General features: G+C 44.7%; 2 protein-coding genes across 3 annotated transcripts in view; one reads left to right on the top strand and one right to left on the bottom strand.

The window, feature by feature from the left end:
• Window positions 1–377: 377 nt before the first annotated feature.
• Window positions 378–21,382, bottom strand: tstd2 (thiosulfate sulfurtransferase like domain containing 2; the record flags this gene model as incomplete). The annotated part of the gene is made up of 9 exons (XM_084332119.1): window positions 378–649; window positions 3,667–3,805; window positions 13,933–14,091; window positions 14,976–15,091; window positions 17,504–17,609; window positions 19,574–19,696; window positions 20,345–20,453; window positions 20,715–21,001; window positions 21,260–21,382. 9 exons carry the CDS (start codon window positions 21,380–21,382, stop codon window positions 378–380), a joined length of 1,434 nt encoding a protein of 477 aa, XP_084188245.1.
• A 5,531-nt stretch (window positions 21,383–26,913) lies between these two features.
• Window positions 26,914–27,529, top strand: part of ncbp1 (nuclear cap binding protein subunit 1) — a 44,278-nt gene continuing 43,662 nt past the window's right edge. For both annotated transcript variants that reach the window (XM_084331755.1, XM_084331753.1), the window contains exon 1: window positions 26,914–27,090. In XM_084331755.1, the coding sequence (XP_084187881.1) occupies window positions 27,057–27,090 (34 nt within the window). In that variant the 5' untranslated portion in view covers window positions 26,914–27,056. The remainder of the gene's footprint in view (window positions 27,091–27,529) is intronic.

Raw genomic sequence — 27,529 nt, 5'->3', positions numbered from 1 at the left:
GGTTCGAGCTGGAGCATATGTGTGTAGGGTTTTAGATAATAGGTATTAGGGGTAATTGGTAATTTCGTTGGATATACACTGTATACGGTAAAATATTATTATATATTTTTTTTGCTTTCTGTTTCTGTGCTTGCATGTCATTTTAGCCATCTTAATTGTTAGTTTCATTATGCATTGTGTGTTGAGTACTGACTTAATAATTTTGTTTTGCAATAATACAAATAATTAAAAAAAAAAAAAAATTTGAGAACCCCTGGCCTAAACAATCGATTCGGAACCAAGTCAAGATTGGATTGAATCATTTACACCCCTAGTGCACCAACTGTAATAGCCATCCTAGATGGAACCATGTCAGCCCACACAACTGGTCACTTGCTTTAAGTGCAGCCTTGGAGTTCAAGCACGTTGCGCTCATTGCACAAGGCATCCTGGGGGATCCTAAGGCGTCCGTCCGTGCACTCGCACTCCTCTCTGCGCTGTGGTGTGGTGGAGGGCTCCGCTCTCTGCCTCCTGCTCTTAGCTTGGCAGGTGGCGCAGCAGGCCGTGTGTCCGTCCTGCCTGCAGCCAGAGCAGGAGAGCACCAGCTGGCAGCAGAATTGGGTGGAGCACAGCTGGTACCGGTCCCATGGGGAGTCGCAGTACCTACATTCTGAAACACAGACAGCGGAAGAGAGGAAGGTGGAAACTCTTCATTTGACAGTAAAACTTATAAGTAAACATATATCAGGAATGTGTCGTCTGCATTTAACCCATCCTAATTATTCAGCAACAGTGGGGCAGCAACAGTGTCAGGGGTGTGTGCCTAGCGTGCATGTCCTTCTATGGGGTGGGAGGAAACCGGGATACCAGGCAAAAACGGGGAGAAACGTCAGGGTTCACCCAGGACCTCCGGACAAGAGAGAGAAAGAGAGATGATGTGTGTGTTTGTATGCAAACTCTGTCTGTACTTTAAACCGACCAAATGACGTTGGCACTACAGAGTATGGATTCACACTAGAGCACCACATGTCAGCACCTTGAGAGCAGGTAGATTAAGACCCGCCTCTCCATCTCTCTCTCTAGAGCACCACATGTCAGCACCTTGAGAGCAGGTAGAGTAAGACCAGTCTCTCTCTACATAATAATAAATGCATACATAAGATTGTAGGAAGGGTTTGGAAGGGGAGAGGTTCTATTTGTTGTGGCGTGTTACAACAATAAATAACAATGTTCTAAATAAATAACAATGTTGAAATTGAGAGGTTTGGACTTATTCTGAGAATTACATTTTTGTTATTGCAGATAGTAAAGTACAGAAAAAAGGTACCGTTGGATACCGGTCCAGTATCGGTTCAAATGTGAAATGGTACCCAATAGGGATGTCCCGATCGCATTTTTTTCCTCCCGATCCGATCCCGATCATGTGATTTTGAGTATCTGTCGATACCGATCTTTCCCGATCCGATCTTTCACATTAGTAACCAATTTGACGCATTTGTCAGAAACTGGCGAAGCGAGACAAGCCCCTATGTTCCCTCAATAGCCCCAGTTGATGATTTGCTCCATTTTGGTCTGAAACGGCGACGAATAATCCTCACAAAGCGAATGTTGACGTTATCCAGGTGAACGTTCTTCATTCAAGCGAGGCATTCAAAACAGCTGTTTGGAGCGGACGCGTTGTGAGCTTGTAGGTCTGCTATTTTCGGCACACGTCACTGTTGTGAGACGGTGTAAATCAAAGGAAATGCGTTTGTTTTGGCAAATTCTTCTGCTCTGTGTGACAATAAATAAATGAATGATGATATGTAATTTAAAACCAAAATAAGGCCTCAGTATGAGTTTAAGACGTGAACATGGTCATGTTTGTTGATAGATGGCATCCAAGATACTTCCGATACTCTTTATACCATTGTGGAAGAAACTGATGAGCAGATCAATGATGAGGTTGCGGTTGACTCTGCACTTGAGGATCTATCATTTACGATAGCCAGTGGAAGTGAAACTAGCCATCACAATCGGGTGGTCATGGAGGCCATGGAGGTTGGGGAAACAACCAATGTATTCACTCAGTTTGTCGGAGACAATATAGATTTAAGCATAGTCTCTATTCAGGGAAACACTCCTTTCCATTCAATGGGTTGGATCAAAGTCACCTCTCCGGCACCATCTTTGCCAGATCCCCAGACGACAGCAGCTGTCCACAGAGTGAAGTTGAAGGCACTTGACAGATCCTAAGATCCTGAGAGGAGCTGAAGTGAAGATTCTTCCATTCACCAACAGAACAAGGACAGGGATAAACACCATCACATTTCTTCCCATTACTGAGCTCGCCTCTTCTGTGACACAAGACCAGCTACTCCTCACTCCGGGCGATACACTCTGGTCAGCAGAGTATGTCTCTGAACCCCAGTGACTATGGATGGACATTAGGCCGGTGTACATGGCTATGAGCCAGTCCCAACACTAGACCCCATGGCTCCTGAGGAGCTACTGCAGTTCACAAGCTGCAACTGTAACGGAGATTGCAGCAACCGGCGGTGCAGCTGCAAGAGGAATGGCGTTAAGTGCATCTCAGCATGTGGAGTCTGTAAAGGAATTTCATGCAAGAATTGTGGTCATGATGGTGGTGAGTCTGGAGAAGACTCAGAGATTGACTCCTGAAGTGATCAGCACTTGTAACTACTTGTAACTAAAAATAAAGCTACTTTCGAAATTTTAATATAAGAGTGGGCGTGGCCTTTTTTCAACCAAGGAATGATTTTAGTGAAAAATACATGATTGCAATCAACTCAGAATCATGAAAAAAAAACTAGTTTGACCCCTCACAAGTTACCCAAGGCCAAATAGAACATTTTAGATTTTTCGAAAATCGGTATTCGGTACCTCAACTTTGAGCAGTTGTTATGAAAAAACATACAGGATTTGAACTTCAACTTTTTTATACATCTTACTACACACCTTTACAAACACATTAGTGAAGAAATTGATTGGTAAGGATTTAGTTTGCAGATTTCCATATATTTCCCTTACTATGAATAAAATAAAACTTTTGTTTATTTTTTTTTCACTCCCGAATTCTTTTTAGATCCCGATCCTCTGAAGATCACGTGATCGGCCCCGATCCCGATCACGTGATCGGATCGGGACATCCCTAGTACCCAACCCTATCAGACTGCTTGCAAAGACTACCACTGATGGACTGACTTTCTGATGTCCTATGGCAGACAAAACAGCAGTAGAGTGACAGGTCAAACAGGGGGAGAGAGAGGGGAATGACTTGCAACAAAGATCTCTGTACCCAGGATGTAGCAATTCTATTTTACACTAATTATATTATGGTACATGCCTCAGCCCATTGGGCCACCAGGTCGCCCCCTAGTGGACTATTTCTAACATGTTTGGGTTTCCAAGTACAGAAAAAGGCAAAATAAAATAAATGTGTTTCATGTGTTTGAAAAGGGAAAAAGAGTATATAAATATGTTTGAGGCAGTGGAAAAACTAAACAAAGCGATGCACAATTATACCATCTCCACAGCAAATGATTGTTAAGTTATTATATACTTCCTGCATTTACCTGTAACCATGCAAATCCTAAAATATGTCTGTGTTTCTAACGCAACCAAACATACTGCTCATCAAAGTCTATGGAGGTCAGGGAGGCAGAGTACCAAGCAACACACACTGACCTGAGATGATGTCATCATTGGCGGAGATCGCATAGCGCTTATCAAACACAAACAGTTTCCCGCGGTAGAAGCCCTCTGGGAAGCACTCCAGGTACTTATGGATCCCCCCCTTCAGTTGGTAGACCTCTTTACACACATCCTGGACGTACAAGAGATAGAGAGACATTACTTTACACTCATCCTGGACACACAAGAGATAGAGAGACATTACTTTACACTAGGGGTGAAAAGTTACACGTATCCATACCGAACCGTTTCAGTGTGTAACGTACTGTACCGAATGTCTGTGTACCGAACGAATACAACGGTATGTTAACCACTAACGACCGCCCACCGGGGGCTGTTTTTTTCACAATCTAATATAATTATTATTATTATTTCTTTTTTTACAAGTCGATTATTAATTTCAATATCCATTGACAGCCCTACAAGTACAATTAGTTACTGCACACTACATCACCCCTGAGTGGAACATGGAAAGCCAAACTTTCCCCCACTGTACCGAAAACCCGTACCGAGCCTTGACTTCAAAACCGAGGTACGTACCGAACCGTGGTTTTTGTGTACCGTTACACCCCTACTTTACACTCATCCTAGACGTATAAGAGATAGAGAGACATTACTTTTTACACTCATCCTGGACATTCAAGAGAGAGACATTACTTTACACTCATCCTGGATGTTGTGAAGGGCCAGATTAAACCGAATATATATATTTATTTATATATATATATTTAATTGTATTTGTATATTCTCTAATATTCCCTGATATCCCTTGTATATTCCTTGTACAATATGCATTGAATATCCATTCTAGCCTACTGAACATCCCATAATAGTCTCCATTCTACTATTGGTCGAGACCTTGGTGCCAGGCTGCCATACCCCCCAGACCCAGTTCAAACGTACCGCTCAACATGTACGAACAAGTCCTAGTTCCGCGTAGGAATCTGGCTACCGCACCACTAACGGTACTATTTGTTCATAGTGCGTATATATACTGCGCTACTAAAGTAGGACTTCCTTTTAGTCCAGTTTCTTACCCTCCAATAGAGTGACAGACGTAAAGCCTCCCCGCGACGCCACGTGTGGGAGTAAGGCCAAGTTCGGCCTACCATCGGTATTGAGACATTGTGTATATTAATATTTGAATAGTCATATTTGGCACTATATCGTCGAGTTGGACGTAGTCTATTAAGCTAATAATAGTCTATTCATATGTAGTGCTTCGTGCGGTGAGAATACTATCGTAGTCAGTACCCCCATCGTTTCGGGTAGAACTGGCTGCTTATCCAGGGTGGCCGACCCCATGTGAGGCTGCACCCGAGGAGCCCCAGAGCCGACGAGCGAGTGGACCTGCATACCGGATTATTCTACCGACGACAGCCCGCCTTCCCAGGCACGGATTATGCTTTGTATACAGTGATTATTCTATGGATAAAGACCAACACTGCCGTGTGTTGGAAACCCCCCCCCCGGAGAGGACGACAGGTGAGGAGACGCTCTACACGACGAGGTCGCTTCACGTCTCTCCATCGTGGACCGGAGGAAGCCGGCCCACAGAGAGTCCAACTGCTTTCATCTGTGGATCGAGGATCGCTGAGGCACCGAGCCGCACAACCGTGGGTTCTCCCAGGATACCCTCGGCCAGACGGATACAGCCAGACTCTACCCCCCCCCCCCTTCTCCAGTTGTCTTACAAGCGACCGGAATTCCCCCCTAGTGTATCCAGTTCTATAATCATTAAAGTATCATTGCTATTATTCCTTAAATATTCCAGGTTGTATATTTACCGCCTGCGCCACCAGAGATTGGACGTTCTCTATTGATATACCAACGAATACTCATTTGCCATAAAAGTGCATCCTATTTCAAATCATAAATGTAATTAAGTGATTGCTCTACATACCTTTTGCTATGTATTAATTATTATTAAACGCAGACTTTCGACTTGGTACATTTGTGTTGGATCGTTTCATCTACGTGGGAGTGTTTACCATAATTATTTATGCCTAGTACTGGGTGGCCAGAGTCTAAAGTACAAGAGGTAGTGGTAGTAAGTATCATATCTAACAATACAGTCAGGGAATTGTACCCCTCAGTTACAATTGGTCCTTCGAGCCGGATGGTAATTAGTGTAATATTAATATAGTGTTATTAATATTGAAATGGCCTATGATGAACACTCCACGAAACGATCCTCCTAACCAACGCCCGCAGCGCGAACGACGGCTCCCTCAGTACTTAGAGGCTTACGCTGTCAGTCAACAACCTAGTCTTCTACTAACAGTAAACGCGGTAAAACTAGAAAGTAAAAGTATGTCTAACCCCAACGCCCAGACTACCCCGACCATAGAGGCCCCTACGGGTTCTAATGTAACTGACCAAGCTCACGGTGGGGACCAGTGGGAACCAGACATGACTTCACACCCCGCCAGTACTGAAGAAGTAGTCCCCGATGAGTCCCGGGAGGAATACAACGCTACCGAGAGAGAACTCGGCACGGAAGAAGACGGGGAGAGCACCGTGGAGATAGAGCTCCAAGGCTCCGCAAGGAGTACCCCGAGGGAAGGCTCCCCTATACAACCGCCTTCTCCCAGCGAGGCAGAGAGGACCCTACAGCAGGCCTTCCTCATCAGCCTGAACGCCGCTGCTGAACGCGACCGACTGCAGATCCAGCAGCGGAGCGAAGAAGAGCATATACGTCTAGAAATAAGACGCATTCAGATGGAAGAGAATGTGGCCCGAGACCGAGCAGACAGCCAGCGAGCAGCTGCTGGTGCTCTACGGGACGCAGAGCGCGACAGACAGCAAGCGCAACTAATAGAACAGCTGATCAGACGGACAACACCCTCTCCCTCCGCCAGAGGCTCCAGGAACTCGTCTAGACACACCTCCAGGGCGGCATCCCCTAGCCGAGTAAACAACCCTGAACTTGACCAACAGACGAGGTCTATACCCCCCACAGACCACCTCCCCCCACCGGTCCAAGCGAGACCTAGCAACCGGGAAGGAGCAGCATATCCTGTGGAGAGGCTAAACCAGAGACTACAAGCCCTGGATGACCTAACTGAAGACGAAGAGGAAGAGGAGGAGAACCACGCCCGACGACAGCACAGTACTCTACCGGACCAGGAGGTCCGGTACAGCCCAGGCTATACTCCCGCGGAGCTGCGCTACAGACCCCCGACTCTATACACGGGTGAGCACGACGCACGACCCGCACCGAGGAACAGCACCTGGACAAGCGGGCCATGGTACACTGCCGGTACCAGCCCATACCAAGGAGCGGGAGGAGACTCGCCTAGGAGGCCTCTCCCCCAACGCTCGCCGATGTATCCACAGTCAGCGTCATACATTGGCACGCCTATGGTACCCGACTTCACCCAAGAGAACCGGGCCCAGTATACAGAACTCCGCATGTGTCTGGAGACCATGTTGGTGGATGTATTGGATGAACGCCATAAATACGCCATCCTACTGAAGCACTTAAAGGTACCCCGCGCACATAATATAGCGCTCGCCTATGCGACTTCCACCACCCCATACACAGCAGCGCTGGTAGCATTGGACCAGAGGTATGGGCGCATATGGGATTACGTGATCCAGGAGATCCGACACATCGACCGCTTACCCCCAGCAATAGACAATCGAGCACTGGACGACCTGTCCATCAGAGTGCAGTCCCTGGTAGGGATGTTGGGAGCGCAGAGAGAGAAGGGGAGGCATGAACTTTACGCCAACTCAAATGTGGAAAGGATCTTGGAGAAGCTGCCGCCCGCTCGACAGGAGCGTTTTAGGCGGCAGAGAGACCACCGAGACCCGAATGGCCCCGAACCGAACCTCCTCGATCTAGCAGACTTCCTGGCGAGAGAAGTCAGCAGCCTACGGCTAGATACATTCGGACGGAGCACCCCTGGCTCCAGAGAAGGAACCAGACGACTAAATGATGGAAGAAGATCGGTGACTGTGATGCACCAATCGGAGTCAGTACCGAGCAGCAGGAGCCACAGTACCCCCTCCAGAACGGAGAAGTGGAAGATAGTGTGCCCCTACTGTGAGAAAGAACACTGGCTAGCGCAATGTGACTCCTTCCCCAAGCTGAACGGGGAGGAAGCAAGTCAATGGATAAAGTCCAACAAGCGCTGTTTTCGCTGTGCGCGCTCACACATGGCAGCCGAATGCCGCTTAAAGAAAAGGTGCACCAAGTGCGATGGAGCCCATCTGGACATACTTCACGACAGTAACAGACGGCGCCCTTCACCCGCACCATCCAGCAGCAAAGCGAGCGTCATGTACATCGATCCCGCCAGCAGCAGTGGAGCCCGAGTACTCCTAAAAGTAGTGCGTGTGACACTAAGCTACCAGAATAAAGTCCTGGACACTTACGCCGTCCTCGATGACGGGTCAGAGAAGACCCTTCTGCTCGCCTCCGCTGCGGCCCAGCTAGGGCTGCGGGGAAGCGAAACCCAAATGACAATTCGGACAATAAGACGAGATTTGAAGACGATAAAGGGCGAGAATGTCTCATTCTCTATCGCAGCAAGCGGCCAGCCTGAGCGACGGTACCAGATTACAGACGCTTTCACCAGCCAAGAAATAGGACTGTCGCGGTACACATACCCCGTCGCCAAGCTGATGGAGAAATATGCACATCTGCGCAAGTTACCGATCCCGCTCATAGACAATGCTATGCCGACCCTGTTGATAGGCTCCGACCATGCAGACCTCATTGTCCCGATAGACCGGGTTCATACCGGACCCCGAGGCTGTCCTGCAGCAGTCGAGACCCGTTTGGGATGGACTCTCCAAGGCCCGCTCGCCAAATCTCTCAACCGAAGTACAGCCACTAGATGTCTCCACTCCCGAGTCACAGAGGGAGAAACCGCACTCCTGCAACACGTAGAGCGGCTATGGACCTTGGAACAAATGCCCTTTCAGAACGGAAAGAAAGACATTCGCTCTAAAGATGACATTTACGCCATTCACCTCCTCGAGACAGGGACCAAGAGAGTCCCGGTCAACGGCGTGTTGAGATACGCCACGCCACTCCTGCGGCGAGAAGGAATGCCTACTTTCCACGCCAAGACAGACGCCACAGAACGGTACCTGCTGAACACGGAGCGGCGCTTAGCCAAGAACCCCGCCCAAGAGAGTGTATACCGCGCCGAGATTGAGAAGCTCATCACAGCGGGACACGTCACAAAGATGGACATTAAAGAGGCTGACCAGACCACTGAATCGTGGTACGTGCCTCACCACAAGGTCCATCACAACGGTAAAGACCGCATAGTATTTAACTGCAGCTACCAGATCGGATCCCAAAATCTGAATAAAGAGTTACTGCCCGGTCCCACACTCGGCCCCTCCCTACTCGGCGTTCTACTCCGCTTCCGCCAGGAAAAGGTGGCCATCAGCGGGGACATTAAAGGAATGTTCCTGCAGGTGAGATTAGTAGGAGGAGGACAAGCCCCTGTTACGGTTCCTATGGAGAGAGAAGCCAGGAGATGAGCACCCAGCCATCTACCAATGGGAAGTCCTCCCCTTCGGAACGACGTGCAGCCCCTGCTGTGCTACATTTGCACTACAGAAACATGTAGCAGAGGACCCAGCAGCGGACGAAGAGGTCCGACACAGCGTAAAGAACAGCTTCTACGTAGACAACTGTCTACAAAGCCTTTCAACCCAGGAAGAAGCCGAGGCTCTCCTGATTAAACTCCGCGCCTCATTGATCAAAGGCGGCTTTGATCTCAGGCAGTGGGCCAGCAGCGATCCGCAAGTACTGCGCAGCCTCTCCTCCGAGGACAAGGCAGCCAGCAGCGAGACCTGGATGGCTACAATCCCGGGAGAAGCCCAGGAGATGACCCTGGGATTGGTGTGGCGATTCGAAACAGATTCGCTTCACTACAGACACAAGCCCCTGACTACGGAGCAGGGAAGGCCGGCGGCGGCGCCGACCACCAGACGGAGTGTGTACACAACACTCGCCCGACAATATGACCCGCTAGGATGTATTCTACCGTACACCACCAGGGCAAAAATGATTGTACGAGCATTGTGGGACAAGGACCAGGGCTGGGACGACCCCATTCCCGCACACCTTGCATCCACCTGGAGAGAGTGGGAGATGGAGCTCCACTCACTCCCAGGCGTTAATATGCGCCGAAGCTACTTCCCACCCACGGTGAGGCCAGAGACATGTAAAATGGACTTACACGTCTTCAGTGACGCCCCAGAGGTCGCATACGGATCAGTAGCCTACTTGCGGGCCCAAGAAGAGGGGGGAGAGATCTACACAGCATTTGTCCTCGCCCGCTCGAGAATAGCCCCACGCAAGCAACAATCTATCCCACGTCTAGAGCTCTGCGCAGCCCTAGCCGGAGCGCACCTAGCCACGCTCATCCAACGTGAGCCACGCTCATCCAACGTGAGCTCACCATACCGGTGTCTAGAACAATCCTGTGGTCAGATTCCACGACAGTACTCGCCTGGATCAAATCGGACTCATGCAAGTACAAAGTCTTCGTGGGAGTCAGAGTCACCGAGATTCAAGACTTAACCGAAGAGTTAACCGGAGAAACAGAGTGGCGCTACGTTGATACAAAACAGAACCCAGCTGACGTCCTCACCCGGGGAATGCCCCTAGATGACCTCACCCGTCGCAATGTCTACAGTGACGGCCCAGCATTCCTAAAGCTCCCGGAAGGAGAGTGGCCCACGCCTATCCAGAGGGAAGCAAGTCAAGAGGAGGCTGAGAATAAGAAACCTATGTTCTGTGGATTGAGCACTGTTATCTCCGCAGACTCCAACATAGATGATTGCACTACCATAGAGAGTGCACAACAAAGGACATTCCTACTGCACTACCTACCGTCTCTACAGACCCGCCAGAAGTGGGTAAAGGAGAGAGACAATTTGACAGAAGGAACAGTCGTCATGATTATTGATCAATCACTGCCCAGAGCTATGTGGCCGGCCGGCCGCGTAAGCAAAGTGATCACCGGTGCCGACGGCAAGGTCCGAGCAGCTGAAGTGCTTGTCCAGGGGCGCATTTACACCCGTCCCGTGGCGAGGCTCATAGAACTGCCCCGACTCCCAGACACAATCGATGATGACCATGACCCTATAACCCTATGACTTTGTGAAGTTGACTGACCCCTACAGCAAACCCTTATGTGTAAATAGACAACGCGATTAATCTGTCTCTGCTTAACTGATTAGGTCTGGGACCAATCAGGGGGTGGCTGTTGTGAAGGGCCAGATTAAACCGAATATATATATTTATTTATATATATATATTTAATTGTATTTGTATATTCTCTAATATTCCCTGATATCCCTTGTATATTCCTTGTACAATATGCATTGAATATCCATTCTAGCCTACTGAACATCCCATAATAGTCTCCATTCTACTATTGGTCGAGACCTTGGTGCCAGGCTGCCATACCCCCCAGACCCAGTTCAAACGTACCGCTCAACATGTACGAACAAGTCCTAGTTCCGCGTAGGAATCTGGCTACCGCACCACTAACGGTACTATTTGTTCATAGTGCGTATATATACTGCGCTACTAAAGTAGGACTTCCTTTTAGTCCAGTTTCTTACCCTCCAATAGAGTGACAGACGTAAAGCCTCCCCGCGACGCCACGTGTGGGAGTAAGGCCAAGTTCGGCCTACCATCGGTATTGAGACATTGTGTATATTAATATTTGAATAGTCATATTTGGCACTATATCGTCGAGTTGGACGTAGTCTATTAAGCTAATAATAGTCTATTCATATGTAGTGCTTCGTGCGGTGAGAATACTATCGTAGTCAGTACCCCCATCGTTTCGGGTAGAACTGGCTGCTTATCCAGGGTGGCCGACCCCATGTGAGGCTGCACCCGAGGAGCCCCAGAGCCGACGAGCGAGTGGACCTGCATACCGGATTATTCTACCGACGACAGCCCGCCTTCCCAGGCACGGATTATGCTTTGTATACAGTGATTATTCTATGGATAAAGACCAACACTGCCGTGTGTTGGAAACCCCCCCCCCGGAGAGGACGACAGGTGAGGAGACGCTCTACACGACGAGGTCGCTTCACGTCTCTCCATCGTGGACCGGAGGAAGCCGGCCCACAGAGAGTCCAACTGCTTTCATCTGTGGATCGAGGATCGCTGAGGCACCGAGCCGCACAACCGTGGGTTCTCCCAGGATACCCTCGGCCAGACGGATACAGCCAGACTCTACCCCCCCCCCCCCCTTCTCCAGTTGTCTTACAAGCGACCGGAATTCCCCCCTAGTGTATCCAGTTCTATAATCATTAAAGTATCATTGCTATTATTCCTTAAATATTCCAGGTTGTATATTTACCGCCTGCGCCACCAGAGATTGGACGTTCTCTATTGATATACCAACGAATACTCATTTGCCATAAAAGTGCATCCTATTTCAAATCATAAATGTAATTAAGTGATTGCTCTACATACCTTTTGCTATGTATTAATTATTATTAAACGCAGACTTTCGACTTGGTACATTTGTGTTGGATCGTTTCATCTACGTGGGAGTGTTTACCATAATTATTTATGCCTAGTACTGGGTGGCCAGAGTCTAAAGTACAAGAGGTAGTGGTAGTAAGTATCATATCTAACAATACAGTCAGGGAATTGTACCCCTCAGTTACACTGGACATTCAAGAGATAGAGACATTACTTTACACGCATCCTGTTGCAAATCTTATTATTTCCTTATTAATTGTGCATTATCGCTCTGCTATACCATGCTCCCAATTAAGTGTCGAGCTTTTGAAGCTATTGTTTGATACATACCTTTTGATTCATATTAATTAACACATTGTGTGCCGGCCGGATATGACGAATTATCGCTTGGATGCCAGCACGTTAATCAATGGGAGGACGAGCACATTTGCGAGCGATTAAACTATATCTTAAATTATGGCTATGGGTCTAATACACCCGTTGCTTATCAATGACTTGCTTGCAGTCAACATGTACAAAAACGGATTGTTTTTTCATCAGTACATTTCCGTTTTGAATAAGAGTATAGTTTTGGAGATTTCTAGAAAGAAAAAAAGATTCCGCGATAATAGCCATTTACTGGAATACACAAAACACATTTTCATTTTCCGGCTGATTTATGAATCGTTTTCAAATAAACGCTAGATTATCGAGATTATTTGTGTTCTTATGCACAATGCAAAAGAGAGCTGAAAAATAATTTATTCGTGCCGTGCTCAGCGCCACACACACACACACGTTGTGAACGCTGTGAAAAAAAACTCTGATTAACCCAAAACTGGTAACATAGAGTCCTTACCTCAGATCAGATGTTCTGCAAAAAGATGAATCCAATTCCTGATCGCCATTCTAAATATCGATCGCGTTTATTGATCCAACGTTATACTCCGAAACAGATAATCGACGCTGCTTCCAGTCCCCTCAATGAATGCACTAGTATCAGGTTGCATGCCCCAGAAGTAAAATGTGGACCGGAGTTCTTTTTTCTGATGCAAGTCCCATCGACTCCAATCCAATGATGTGCAATACCAACCGGGAGACGATAGGGGGCGGTATTTGCCCTTTTCGAGCTCAGAGCCATTCTCAATGATAACGTCAGGCTGGATGGATGAAAAATGAATGGATATCGCTAATAAAAGAAATAACGATTAAAAAAAACTCGTTATTGGCACACAACGCATGGCGAGTTAGGACGAGAAATCTCGTTGTTGGCCACCAAAGTGTTAATGGTCAGTGTTTATTGTTGTTTATTCATGTTTATTGTTGTTTATTCATGCCACCAACCTTTAATTATCATCTGGTTACATATTATGTCAGAGATTATTATTGAATACTCCACTTCCAAATGTAATCCCTGCAATAAAATAACAACTAATATTAATGTATTCATTGTTTGATTGGATAATTGAATAATTATTTGTACTATTAATGTTCTCTCCGTCTTTCTAGAAACCACACACAATGCAACCTACTTCATTCAAGATCCGTGTTCAAGCCTCTGTACCTCTGTAACCCCCTGGCTGCAGATGATCCACTAAACAAAATGAATTGATCTTCTGCCTTGGTCTCTGCTTCTTAAACCAAGCCCCACAAAGGACGGGCCTACACCACCAGCGATAGAGCAACACATCATGACTCATTCATTTAAATTTTTTATCTTTTCAACTACACTTGCAAATACAGCATCAGATTGAATCTTTATTGCATTGCTACAGCCCTACATGGGAGACGGGACTCACCTTGGAGCGCAGGTAGGCTGAGGCCCGCTCACAGCGGATCCCCCCGGTGCAGTACATCAGAACTTTCTTGTCTCGGAACAGGTCGAGGTTCTGGTTCACGTAGTCTGGGAAGTAGCTGAATTTACGGATGTCAGGGGCCAAACACCGACTGAACTGCCCCTGGAATTGACAGATTAAGCTTATTAACGTAAAAAAATTGATACAGGTTACAAGAGGATGCTCCAGGTAGTCAGGTACAGTTAGTTCCTTGTGAACTTGCCGTCCCGATTACCATTCCTCTGGCTTCGAAGCTTCAGTAGTAATTAGCGTCGAATGATCAAAGCTTCAGTAATAATTATCATTGAATGATCGAAGCTTCAGTAGTAATTATCATTGAATGATCGAAGCTTCAGTAGTAATTATCATTGAATGATCGAAGCTTCAGTAGTAATATCGTTGAATGATCAAAGCTTCAGTAGTAATTATCATTGAATGATCGAAGCTTCATTCTTCTCTCACAGAGTTTCAACGCGGTGAGTAAATGAGAGCTGTGGGGTAGACGGGTTTTCTTGAAGTTCATGTGATGTCGTTGAACATCTGATTCTCAGATTTTATGTTTGATTATTATTTATATAAACATATTTCATATTATGTTGATGAAGGCACATTTTTGTGACCTTCATCAACAATGAAAATGAAGCATTTGAATTGTGATTTTGATTACCATGTTACCGATTGAAGCTTCGAAGCATTCAGGTCAGCTCTATTGTGTAATGTGTACAGTTCTACAAAATCGTCATAGCAAAAAACTAAAATAGCGGATACGGACCACTAGCCTAGCTTAAAACTCTGGCAGAGGGGTTTTTGATCCGTATCCGCTTCCATTCATTTGTGCTAAGCTAGGCTAGCTTGCAGCCCGGATAGCTTTCTACTGTACACACAGAGAGGAACTTGGTATCCATCTTCTTGTCTGACTCTGGAAGACGACATTTCCCACAATGTTGGTGTGTTCCTTTAACTGAAAGCCTTTAGATCTCAGTGGAGGTGACAGTTACTGTACTTACAATCTTACTCTCATAGAAGTTGCGACAGTCCAGCAGAATGGTGTCGTTGCTAGAATCTCCTTTAGATAAAAGATCCTCCACTTCTTTGTGAAATTCTTCAGGTTCCAGATGAAGCCCTGAAAGGCAAAGCAGACACATGGGGGATTTAGCGATAAAAAAAAAGTGTCTTAATTTTCATGTGAAGTAATCCATGAAACATCATGTGGCAAGTAGGGATGGGTACCGTTCACATTTGAACCGATACGGTACCGGTACCGGTACATGTGAATCGATACCGGTACCCAATGGTACCTTTTTTCGGTACTTTAGTCTCTAAAAATGTAATCTACCTACATCAGTTGTAAAAAAAAATCCAAACTTCAAATAACGACACTTTCGACCGTTTTCGGCTTGCCATTGCCCCGACTGCTTTGTTGTTGAATCAAGTCAAATCCTAGGTAAGCGTATATTGTGCGTGTGAACGTTGACATGAAAAGAAAAAAGTACAAAAAAAAAAAAAGCGTAAAGAAAAAAATGTATATATTCTTTTTTTTTACAGTACCGACAACGGTATCTCACGTGAATCGATACTCAGTAGTACTGACGTGTTTCGGTAAGTACCTTTAAAAGTACCGAATTCGGTACCCATCCCTAGTGGCAAGGCTAATATGCTTTAGGGTTAACCGTTTGTAGTGTGGTAGTGCAAGGGTTAACCATCTGTAGTGTGGTAGTGAGAGGGTTAACTGTCTGTAGCGTGGTAGTGAGAGGGTTAACCTTCTGTAGTGTAGTAGTGAAAGGTTAACCGTCTGTAGTGTGGTAGTGAAAGGGTTAACCCTCTGTAATGTGGTAATGCAAGGTTAACAGTCTGTAGTGTGGTAGTGAAAGGGTTAACCCTCTGTAGTTTGGTAGTGAAAGGTTAACCGTCTGTAGTGTGGTAGTGAAAGGGTTAACCCTCTGTAGTTTGGTAGTGAAAGGTTAACCGTCTGTAGTGTGGTAGTGAAAGGGTTAACCGTCTGTAGTGTGGTAGTGAAAGGGTTAACCTTCTGTAGTGTGGTAGTGAAAGGTTAACCGTCTGTAGTGTGGTAGTGAAAGGTTAACCATCTGTAGTGTGGTAGTGAAAGGGTTAACCTTCTGTAGTGTGGTAGTGAAATGGTTAACCGTATGTAGTGTTAGTGTGGTAGTGAACGGTTAACCGTATGTAGTGTGGTAGTGAAAGGGTTAACCGTCTGTAGTGTGGTAGTGAAAGGTTAACCTTCTGTAGTGTGGTAGTGAATGGTTAACCTTCTGTAGTGTGGTAATGAAAGGGTTAACCTTTTGTAGTGTGGTAGTGAAAGGGTTAACCTTCTGTAGTGTGGTAATGAAAGGGTTAACCTTCTGTAGTGTGGTAATGAAAGGTTAACCTTCTGTAGTGTGTGGTAATGAAAGGTTAACCTTATGTAGTGTGGTAGTGAAAGGGTTAACCTTCTGTAGTGAAAGGGTTAACCTTTTGTAGTGTGGTGGTGAAAGGGTTAACCTTCTGTAGTGTGGTAGTGAACCGGTTAAAGCAGCCTCTTTTACCTATTTTTAATCTGAATCACATTGTTCTGTTGCGAGGACGTGATAATTGGACATCAAATTAAGCGTGTTCTGTGTCTCATGATGTGATGTGGCTGAGCTCTCAAGACACAGAACAAGAAAAGTTAAATTTTTTTATCCACTTTTTCTCCTCTTTCTATTTTTCTCCCATCCCAATTCCACTGTGCCAATTCTCCCCTCCTCTGTCTTGAACGTTGCCCCCCACTGGCCGGCTGTAGGGAGGATAGAAGCCTTGCATCACGTGTCCCCTCCGATACACGAGTAGGCAGCCTGTCACATCTTTTCACCTGCCAGCGCGGACTCTCATTGGCGAGGTGTAACGTGTGGGAGGCTCACACTACCCCCGCCATTTCCTGTCTCTGCTGTGCAGGCGTCCCCAACCGACCTGTAGGAGTCGCTGTCCACAACGTCCAGATTACCACCCATCAACTTCCACCCGTTAACTCTGCCAATTGAGTTAGTATGACGGCTGGCCCAAGCCGGAGGCAACGCCGACAGCCGGAGTCGAACCCGGTGTCTCTTGCGTTGGTGACGAGCGCAATGTCCGCTGCGCCACCCAGCCGCCCCCAAAAGTAGGTTATTTTTACGTCCGCTTATCACACAACAGAATGATAGCATTCAGGTTAAAAATCTGTGAAATCTGTGAAATAGGGGGAAAAAGTGCCAATTATTCTGGTGATGCAGACTCTTGGTGATAGTTTGGCTTTTCTTTACATTGTTTGCTAATATTACCTAATAAAAAAAAGTACCAATAATATCTGAGCCGATGCGATATTAAAAAACACAAACAGAAATGTTAGTCAATGTCCATTAATGTCATTGTCTCAATATATGTTAGAAGTAAATACACAGTGAAATATCCAATATCCAATACAAGTGGGTAGACTCAGGAAGGACATGTCACAACTATGGTGGCACTGGTGAACTAGCATGCAGGCCTTTCCCCTTCCGTCTTCACACTGGATGAACTGTACCTGCCAGTCGGTAGGAAATTACATCAGGATCCACTCCCATGGGGACTATCTCCCTGTAGACCCCCACCCTCAGCTCAGAGAAGCACTCCGCACCACCATCACTAGTCTGGACACACACACACACACACATACACACTTTAATCCACAGATTAGGGCAGAGAAAAAAGTATAAAACATAAACATTTTTATATTCAATTGTTTCATTTTAATTGACTATCCTTTGTTCAGTCACTTCAGTGGATGTGTGAAGATTTTCGCTAAATGTTATTTCTAATGTGCCTTCTGTCCTGGCAGGGTCTCTAGTTTGCCTTTGCGCTGAGTTTCTGCTGAACTACTACAGCAACCCAGTTCACCAAATGACTGCTGGCCGCCCTGAAACCAATGCCATGAACCCTATCGAACTGAATTGAATCGGGACCTTGCTAATCAAATCCGAATCTGGGTAATCGGTGCCGATACCCAGCCCTACCACCCACACACACACAATATGAACAGAGGTTCCACATGCTTTTGAGGACATCCTATGAGACATCCTCTCCGCCACACTGCGTGTCCTTCACACACACACACACAGAACATTATAGTTCAATGTACATGGAAAACTCACCTATGTTTGCAGAAGAACGCAAACAACACACAGACAGAAAGATATGAACACAGAATTGGAATTAGTTCAAACAGGGTTCCCACAGACATTGCAAAATGAAATTCAAGGACTTTTAAGTACCTCCTTTCCAGTCACTATTTTTTATTTTCAAGGATGTCACTCAAAGGATACAATTCACTTTTAAATGCTGTTTTCTTAACACATTGAGTGCCACGCCCCTTTGGCCATATAACCCCTTCCGTGCCAGCGCTTTAGTCAATGGGAGGTCGGGGATATTTGCGAACGCTTAAACTATATCTTAAATTATGGCTATGGGTCTAAAACACCCCTCGCTTATCAATGACTTGCTTACAGTCTATATGTATGAAACAGATTGTTTTTTCATTGGTACATTTCCGTTTTATACCGTTTTGAATACGAGTATAGTTTTGAAGATTTCTAGTGATTCCAGAGAAATCCGCGATAATAGCTCTTTAGTGGAATACACAAAACACGTTGTAATTTTTCGGCTGATTTATGAATCGTTTTCAAATAAACGCTAGATTATCGATAGTATATGTGTACTTATGCACGCTAGAGAAGCAGGCTGAAAAATCGATTATCCATGACCTGGTCATCGCTAACGTCATATACACACACACACACACGTTGTGATCGCTATGAAAAAAACAGAGTCCTTACCTCACATCAGATGTTCTGCAAAAAGATTAATCCAATTCCTGATCGCCATTCCAAATATTGATCGCGTTTATTGATCCAACGTTATAGTCCGAAACACATAATCGACGCTGCTCTGAGGGTCCTCAGTCAATCTGGTAACACGATACTGCTTGCCAGATATGGGAAAACTCCGGACCGGACTTTTTTTCTGATGCACATGGCCACCCAATCCAATGATGTGCATTACCATCCGGGAGACAATAGGCGGCGGTATTTGCCCTTTTCAAGCTAAGACCCATTCACAATGATAACGTCAGGCTGGATGGATGAAAAATGAATGGATATCGCTAATAAAATAAATAACGATTAAAAGCCGAGAAAACTCGTCATTGGCACTCAACGCATGGCGAGTTAGCATGACTAATCTCGTCGTTGGCACTCAAAGTGTTAAGCATCTTCTTGGCCTGCTTGCCAGCTAGAGCAAGCTAGAGCATCACACTGATTTCTTGATTCAGAACAATTTGATCATGGATGAACAAAACATTCAATGCAAATGGTTGATTTGAATTTTAATGACTTTTTAAGCACCTTGTTAAATTTTTTTGCTGTTTAAGGAATTTCAGGCCTTGACTTTATTTTGTTTATCAAGCACTTTAAGCACTTCAAGGACCTTGTGCGAACCCTGTCCAAAGTGCCGCTAGCACCACAGGAAAGCCTGTCCAAAGTTGTGTGCTGGGCTCATCAAATTCATCAATATGTATTGGAAACACTGCCTTGGAGGCTGAGCTAGAAATTATTCCAACCTTAAAATCCTCTTGGCCCATAGTCTTGAAGAGTGGATGTGAGCGCACTGCCTTGATGTAAAAGTCAGTCGCCAATTTTGTTCCACCGACTGTCCCGTTGACTCCTTCCGTTGCGACCCTCACCTGAGGAAGAAAAAGTAGGACAACATAATTAAAAGAGCAGTTCTGTTTGAGAGTAAATGAGTTTGAATATGGCCACCGAAATTATTCATTTCATTTTTATTTATTCGTACATGGAATTGTTACAGTCCAACAGTACATAATAGTTCACTTAATATGCTCCACTAAATTCCAGTCCCTATGTGTGGATTCATTTAAAAAAGGTACTTGTTTTCACATATAGAGCCATGCATGGTCAGACACCTGTGTACATCTGTGAACTGATTAATCCATATATCATCAGTAGGTCATTGAGGTCTTCTGACCAGGGCTTATGGCTGTCCTTCGCTCTCAACTCAAAACAAAAAGGTGATTGTGCCAGACATTGTGGAACGCTCTTCCTAAAGACATACGATCTGCAGTCTCTGTTGATTGCTTTAAAAAGCAGCTGAAGACTCATTTATTGAAACCTTTGTTTTGTCATTTGTGTTTTTTAAGGTCTTTGTTGATTATGTTTGAAAATTATTTTATAGTCTGATTTTTAACATTTCTTTTTGTATTCTTTGTGAAGCACTTTGTGACTCTGCTCAGTGAAAGGTGATATACCAAATAAACGTTACTTACTTACTTACAGTTTCAACATCAGAGCCAGCATAATGTCATTTGATTTACCTTGCCAGTTAGGTGGAGCCTTTCACACAAAGCCTTCTGCCAAGCGCAGATAACATGAGGGTCTTCCACCTGGCAGTAGTAGTAATACAGAAGGACCTTGCCTGGACCGCTGGGAAATAATAAAGACATCACAATGTAAAAGTGTTTTCTACACAACAAACTAGAGATGATTATTGGGCAATATGTCTATATTTATTGTATAACGTCTGCATTATTTTATATACTCCTGACATTTTCATGTATCATTTCCCATAACTTTTCCGGGTCTGGTCACACAATTATATGAATCTCCATCTCTCATTTTGGCATCTCTTCACTTATCATCCTACTGTGTGTAATAATATAATAATAATACAAATGTAATACCTACTTTTGAAGCTGGTCATCGGTGATGTGACTAGTATCTGGTACCCAGAGAGAAATGTCCACTGGTTCAACCTCTTGGCCGCTTGCTTGCCGTGGTGCAGCTTCCTTGTCAAGCTGGTTCAACACAGTTTCAAACATGGACTTTGTAAGCTGCTGAATTTCCATTTCATGACCTCTGGCCACATGCTTGTGGATGGAAGAGGCCTCATCGAAGGTCTGACCACAGCAACACCAACCTGTGTGGGTATGGCTTTCTCCGTCCCTCTTGGATGCCACAAATGTGGCAAATGTCTGATGAGAGACAATAGTAATGCAATTATTGTGGTCCACAGTATGACACTTGAAGATTATTCTCCTCCTGGACCTGAATCATGTCTCGTGAATGAATGAATGAATGAAAACTTTATTTAACAGATTGCAGAATGGGTAATAGTAAGTACAGTACGGCTCAATACACAAAATTGCTAGGGGGATGCAGACCAGAGAAAGACGTTTGTCTTGTTTACATCAGGGTCCCCCATTTTCAATTCATAGTGAATCGTCACTCACCCGCCTCCTGCAGTACTTTCTTAAAGTAGCAGAAAGTTGAGGTTTCCCTTGTTTCCATCCAGGTGAGAGGCTATCAATATCAATGTCTTTGAACGCTGTGGAAGGCATATCGTCCGATGCCATGATAGCCTCTATTAGGGGAACTTATCTGTTTCTATTATTCAGACATGCCTGAAAAAAAGCTGAAAAACATTAGCCACTTGCTTGTCTGCCAATCCGATTATTAACATACACATGTTACACAACGCTACTCTAGAAAAGAACACAATTAACGACTTAACTTAGTTGGTATGTAAGCAAGCAAACGTATATAATTTAGACATAATAACGTTAGGTTTCAATCATAACAACAACTCCAAACGTGGAGCAAAAAAAACGTCTTCTTCTTCTTCTTCTTCAATGGGTTTAATGGCGGGTCGCGACCACAAAAGGCGCATACCGCCACCTACTGTACAATCCATTCTACAATGTCCTCTTATTTGGAGTAGGGGGTATCTGCAGAGCCGCAGAGCCAGGCTGGACGGGTTGGAGGCGGTCTGGACAAGTATTAGTGGTCTGGACAAGTATTTGCACTACTGCGCACCATTTTCAACTTCACTTTCGTCTCGTTTACATAGGTACATAGACAGTAATGTTACATCTAGACATTTATGACATGTAATAATAGAGTAAACTTGTAAATAGACAGTAATGTTACATCTAGACATACCAGATCTAGTAATAATAATAATAATAATAATAGTCCCTCAAACTGCAGGACATGTAAACAGTCAAGTTGCAGAACAACTGTTTGCACAAATGAGAAAGAACAATTACTTTTTAACGCAGCAACTACCATCGACCCATCTGTTCCTGATGAGAAACATCCTAGAACACTTCAACAACAACAAAAACAAGAAGCGAATGGACAACATCAAAAAGTTATTTGGGACGACAGCGGTGGCAATAAACAGCTACCACCAGGCTGTATTGGGTACATTTTCTACTTGCACTTGCATTAAAGATATTTAATGCATTAATCCTGTTTTTAATTGATCTAGGAAATAATGTATAAATGTCTTCATTCATCAAGTTCACTGTTCCTTACTAAGCTGTGTTTGTCATCTGCTTACAGTGTCACAGGAAGCAGTCCTTGATCTATCACTGGAAGCAGCTCAAGGTGTGCTCCCTGAAGCGGGTTCAGGTCTGCCCCCAGCAATGACAAGTAAGTGGAATTGCATGCATGGGTCCTTAGAAAGTCTTAAAATGTCTTAAATTCAAGTTTAGCCGCCTATTGACTGAAACCTGATTGATTGATTGATTGAAAACTTTATTAACAGATTGCAGAATGGGTACAATACAGTACAGCTCAATACACACAATTGTTAAGGGGATGCAGACCAGAGAAAGACTTTTACATCAGGGTCCCCCATTTTCAATTCATCAGGACATATATGATACATGACATACAGATAGTCAGTACTGCTACATCTATACATTTATGACATACCAGATTTGCAAATACAGTACTGTTTGTGATACAGAAGGAGTCAAGAAAAGGGAGTATATACATTTGACGTAGAAACTGTACATTGGAGGAGGTTGGGTGGGGGGGGGTTGGGTACATTGGGATATTGACAGCCATACTGGGTAATTTACATTGGAGGTGGTTGGGGGGGGGGGGGGGCACACTGTATAAACAAGTAAAACTGTACATTGAGGGGGGGGGGGGGGGGAGACACTGTACAAACAAACAAAATTGTACATTGGACTATTGACAAAACCATACTAGGTAAATGACTGTACATTGGAGGGGGTTGGGTTAGGATATTTACAGGGGCCAGTGTTGAATTGCAGTCTCCCGTAGGTGTCCCTTGAGAGAGGTTTTGAAAGTGGGTAGTGATCCACATTCCTTTACAGCTTTGGGTAGGGCGTTCCACATTGATGTGGCATAATTGCGAAAAGTGTTTAGTCCCTTATTTGAGCCGAATCTGGGTTTAACATGATTTTTTTTTTTGATCCACTTTTTTCTCCCATTTTTTTTCTATATTTTTTCTCCCATCCCAATTTCGTATCATCCAATTCAACCCTCCCCTGTCACGAACGCTGTTTCTTGCCTCCCACAAGCCGGCTGCAATGTGGACTAAGTCATACATAGCACAAGTCCCCTCCGGTACTTGAGGTAACAGCAGTCGCATCTTTTCACCTGCGCAGCTCGATCTCTTAGTGTCGAGGAGTAACGCGTGGGAGGCTCACGCTGCCCCCGACACTTCCTGATTCTACTGCGCAGGCGCACCAACCGACTTGTAGGAGTCGCTTGTTCACAACGTTCGATCCCCACCCTTCAGTTTTCCCTCCCCGTAATACGGCCAATGTGTATTACTGCGGACGACCAGCCAAACTGAAAAACAATGTGGAGAGCTGGATTCGAACACGCGAATCCTAGCGTCTCCACACTGGTGGCGAGTGCCTTAGACCACTACACCACCTAGCCGCCTCTGGGTTTAACATGATTTGTGGAGCTCCCTCTGGTGTTGTGATCGTGGTATTCACTGACCTTTGGGAAGTATTTTGACATGTACATGGGTACCTTGGTCGTGTAGTGTATCTTGTAGACCAGGCCCATTGCTAGTTGCTGTACTCTGTCGTCTACTCTAAGCCATCCTAGGTTGTCAAAGTGGGCAGGGGTGAGGTGGGTTCTAGGAGTAAGGTCAAGCAGTAGTCTGACCAGTTTGTCCAATAATCTTATTAAACTGCCACCCACCGCCTTAAATAGTGAACTTCACTGTTCCTTGGTAAGCTGTGTTTGTCATCTGCTTACAGTGTCACAGGAAGCAGTCCTTGATCTATCACTGGAAGCAGCTCAAGGTTTGCTCCCTGAAGCTGGTTCAGGTCTGCCCCCAGCAATGACAAGTAAGTGGAATTGCATGCATGGGTCATTAGAATGTCTTAAAATGTCTTAAATTCAAGTTTAGCCGCCTTGACTGAAACCATGCATGATTTGTCCAATAATCATATTAAACTGCCACCCACCACCTTAAATAGTGAACTCTTAATTGCTCCAAGTCAAGAGTGCTAACTATTACACCATAGAACCTGGCTTCTGCAGCAGAAGCAGGCCTATAAACACCTATGCCTACCTACAGTAATTCTTACCTCTACACTATTAGTTTTATTAAACATTGTTACTATTTCTCTTATATTTTTGTGTATGTCCATCCCTGTAGAACTTGAGATTCCAGTGGACAATGACTACTCACCAGACCAACCCTGGGCGAAGTCCCGAAACCCTATCCAACAACAACTGGTAGGCAAATTTCTACAAATAATTACTTTCTATGTAAAACTACTCATCTGTATCACAACAATGGTTATTATCTTCAGCTCAGTTATGTCCTGGACCGAAAGAGGCCTTCGGAAGAAATAATTGTGAAGGAAGGACAAACTTGTTTGACACGGGATGAGTTTTGGAGCCTTGGGTTGAACAGCTATATGGATTCAACTGTGAGTAGTCACATGGTCTAACAGATTAACATTTATTACCGAAGGGAGAGTTTCAGTCATGTTCACTATAATGTCTTAATTGTGATTTCTTGCAGATTGGAAATGCATGCCTGAAGCTCATTGGTGAACTGGCTCTGAAACGTGTATGACGTCTTTTTTAATTACACATTTAAAAGTAACTTTTGGTACTGAAGGCAGACTATTAATAATCATGTTTGTTTTTTCCTCATCAGGACATGGACATTTATATAGAAGACATGTATGTTGTTCCTACCTGGAAGGACCGAAGTATCAACCCGTTAGCTTCATTTCCGGTAAGTGTAATTAATTGATGAAATAAATATAATTATTCAGTTAGTAAATTGAATAAGCATAATGGCACATCCCTACTCTAATGGCAAACTCATGCTTCATAAATATTAGGCTGACATGAAGATGAAACATGCAATAGTCTTTCCAGTCTGGACCGAAAACCACTTTGTGCTATGTGTAAGTGAAATTAGTAATGCGTGTCTTATAAACTTAAACTTAAGCCGTTCTGGGAGAATAGCAGAATCCACATTCCCACAGAAACCTGACTGACATGCTGTGCTTATTTTTACATACCCATTATAGGTCTTGAAGCCACGCATACAGGATATTCTATTATTGGACTCGAAATACATAGAGCATACCTCTGGCTTTGGCGATGAAGACTACAGAACTGTTTTTAGGTACACAGATGAGAGCTACTTTTGGTTGTGTTCATATGGCATTTAGATGTGATGGTTCACCGATGAGCGATGCTGCCCTTGGGGGGAGGGAGTGCAGAGACTCAAACGCATCAGCGACCCAACTAACTGCGTGTCTGTCTGCATGAATAAAGACTTCTCAAAGTCCAGTTATTATACTGATATCGAATAATTAATTCTGCTCCCTCCCTCCAACCTTGGTTGCTATGCCCACACAAAACCGCAAAACTTCACCCTGGACTCCGGTTTTCAAAGACCGGGGTTGCAGTGTAGCAAATCCCCGGTTGTGTGTGGCCGAACAGTGCAACTGCGCACATACAATCATGGTTATATTAAATCCAGCGCTCGTGTGGACTGGGCCTAACTTGCCTGCCATTACGTTGCGTTCTGAAAAGCGAAACTGACCCTGAAAACGAAATGAAAATGGCCCTGTGTGTAACTGCAGCCGTCTCTGTGCTAACAGTCACGTTTTTAGTATGAGAAAACAAGACAAAACTTCTTTCTCTGGTCTGCATCCCCTTTACAATTGTGTGTATTGAGCCGTACTGTATTGTACCCATTCTGCAATCTTGTTGAAATAAAGTTTTCATTCACACTCAAAATCTGTTTCATTTTTAATTTTGCATACTAATGTTCTGTGTCTTGAGTCGTACTTGTATTGAAAAACTGATTTTATATGTCTGAGGAGAAGACCGGTACTCATCATCTTCGTCTCCACAAAAAGAAAAATTACATGTGAAGTATGTTGTGTGCCAGGTTCAAACAGTGCTGTATATGTACAGTTTATTCCTACTCCTATCCAAGCTCCAGGAGGGTCATCAAAGAGAAGTCGGGTCATCAAAGAGAAGTCGCCTATTCTTAGTCCTTGCCCCACAATGGTGGAATGAACTACCCACCCCAGTTAGGACAGCCGAATCCCGTCGAATCTTTCGCCGTCGACTAAAGACTCACTACTTCAACCATTATCTAAATAAAAAAAATCTAACCCTAACTAACCTTACTGTCATGCACTTGTCCTAATAAACTAACCTACACTGTAGCACTCAACACTTTATGAACATTGTTACTGAGACGAAAGTTAAGTTTACTCTATTATTACTAGATCTGGTATGTCTAGATGTAACATTACTGTCTATTTACAAGTTTACTCTATTATTACATGTCATAAATGTCTAGATGTAACATTACTGTCTATGTACCTATGTAAACGAGACGAAAGTGAAGTTGAAAATGGTGCGCAGTAGTGCAAATACTTGTCCAGACCACTAATACTTGTCCAGACCGCCTCCAACCCGTCCAGCCTGGCTCTGCGGCTCTGCAGATACCCCCTATTGCTTATTTGGAGTAGCCTCAGTTCGGCGGAGGACATAATACGACGCACGTTTCCGGTTGAGCGGTGACCGCACCGGATGCGTCTCACTTGAATCTGACCGACGCTATTCTTCTGAAGAAGCCACCATTGAGACACATCTCTCTCTAAAAAAAAAAAGCCTGCTATTCTCTCATTTCTGATATAGTTTGATAATTCCCACGTCGCCGAGAGAAGACAGCCTACATTCATCAACCGAACGCCGTTAGCAAAGATGTCCAGGAGACGACATAGTGACGGAGACGATGGTGAGTAGTAGACGTTACTCCGGGCGCTCATTTTGGTGCTCGGCTACACTACAGGTAACAACACGTTAGCTCGCTGGCTAACGCCAAAGATTTACTGCTGCTAACTTAATGCCGTTATGTTTAACAATACCAAGTTCGAATCTAGTTTGAGAACCACGTGCATATGCATTGCTGGATAATGTCACTCAAACCGGTGCAGAACATTGAATAACGTTAGTGTTTCTCTTGTGAAAGATTGTGAACCCGCTGTTATTTCTCCCCCTCAGCCAGCATGGCCTGCACCGGCGAGTCTGGTGACATAAATAGTAAATAAAAACGTGCACTGAAAAGTTACAGTATGTAGATTTGTTTATTGTTTATTCAAGTCATAAGCTTGTTCAGTTGTCAAAATAAATGTAAATAAAAACGTGCACTGAAAACAAAGTTACAGTATGTAGAT

The sequence above is a fragment of the Notolepis coatsorum genome (genome assembly GCF_963971535.1).
Source record: "Notolepis coatsorum genome assembly, chromosome: 16".
Taxonomy (NCBI): Eukaryota; Metazoa; Chordata; class Actinopteri; order Aulopiformes; family Paralepididae; genus Notolepis; species Notolepis coatsorum.
The sequence above is the reverse complement of the archived record's forward strand: the minus strand, read 5'-3'. Positions and strand labels throughout refer to the sequence as shown.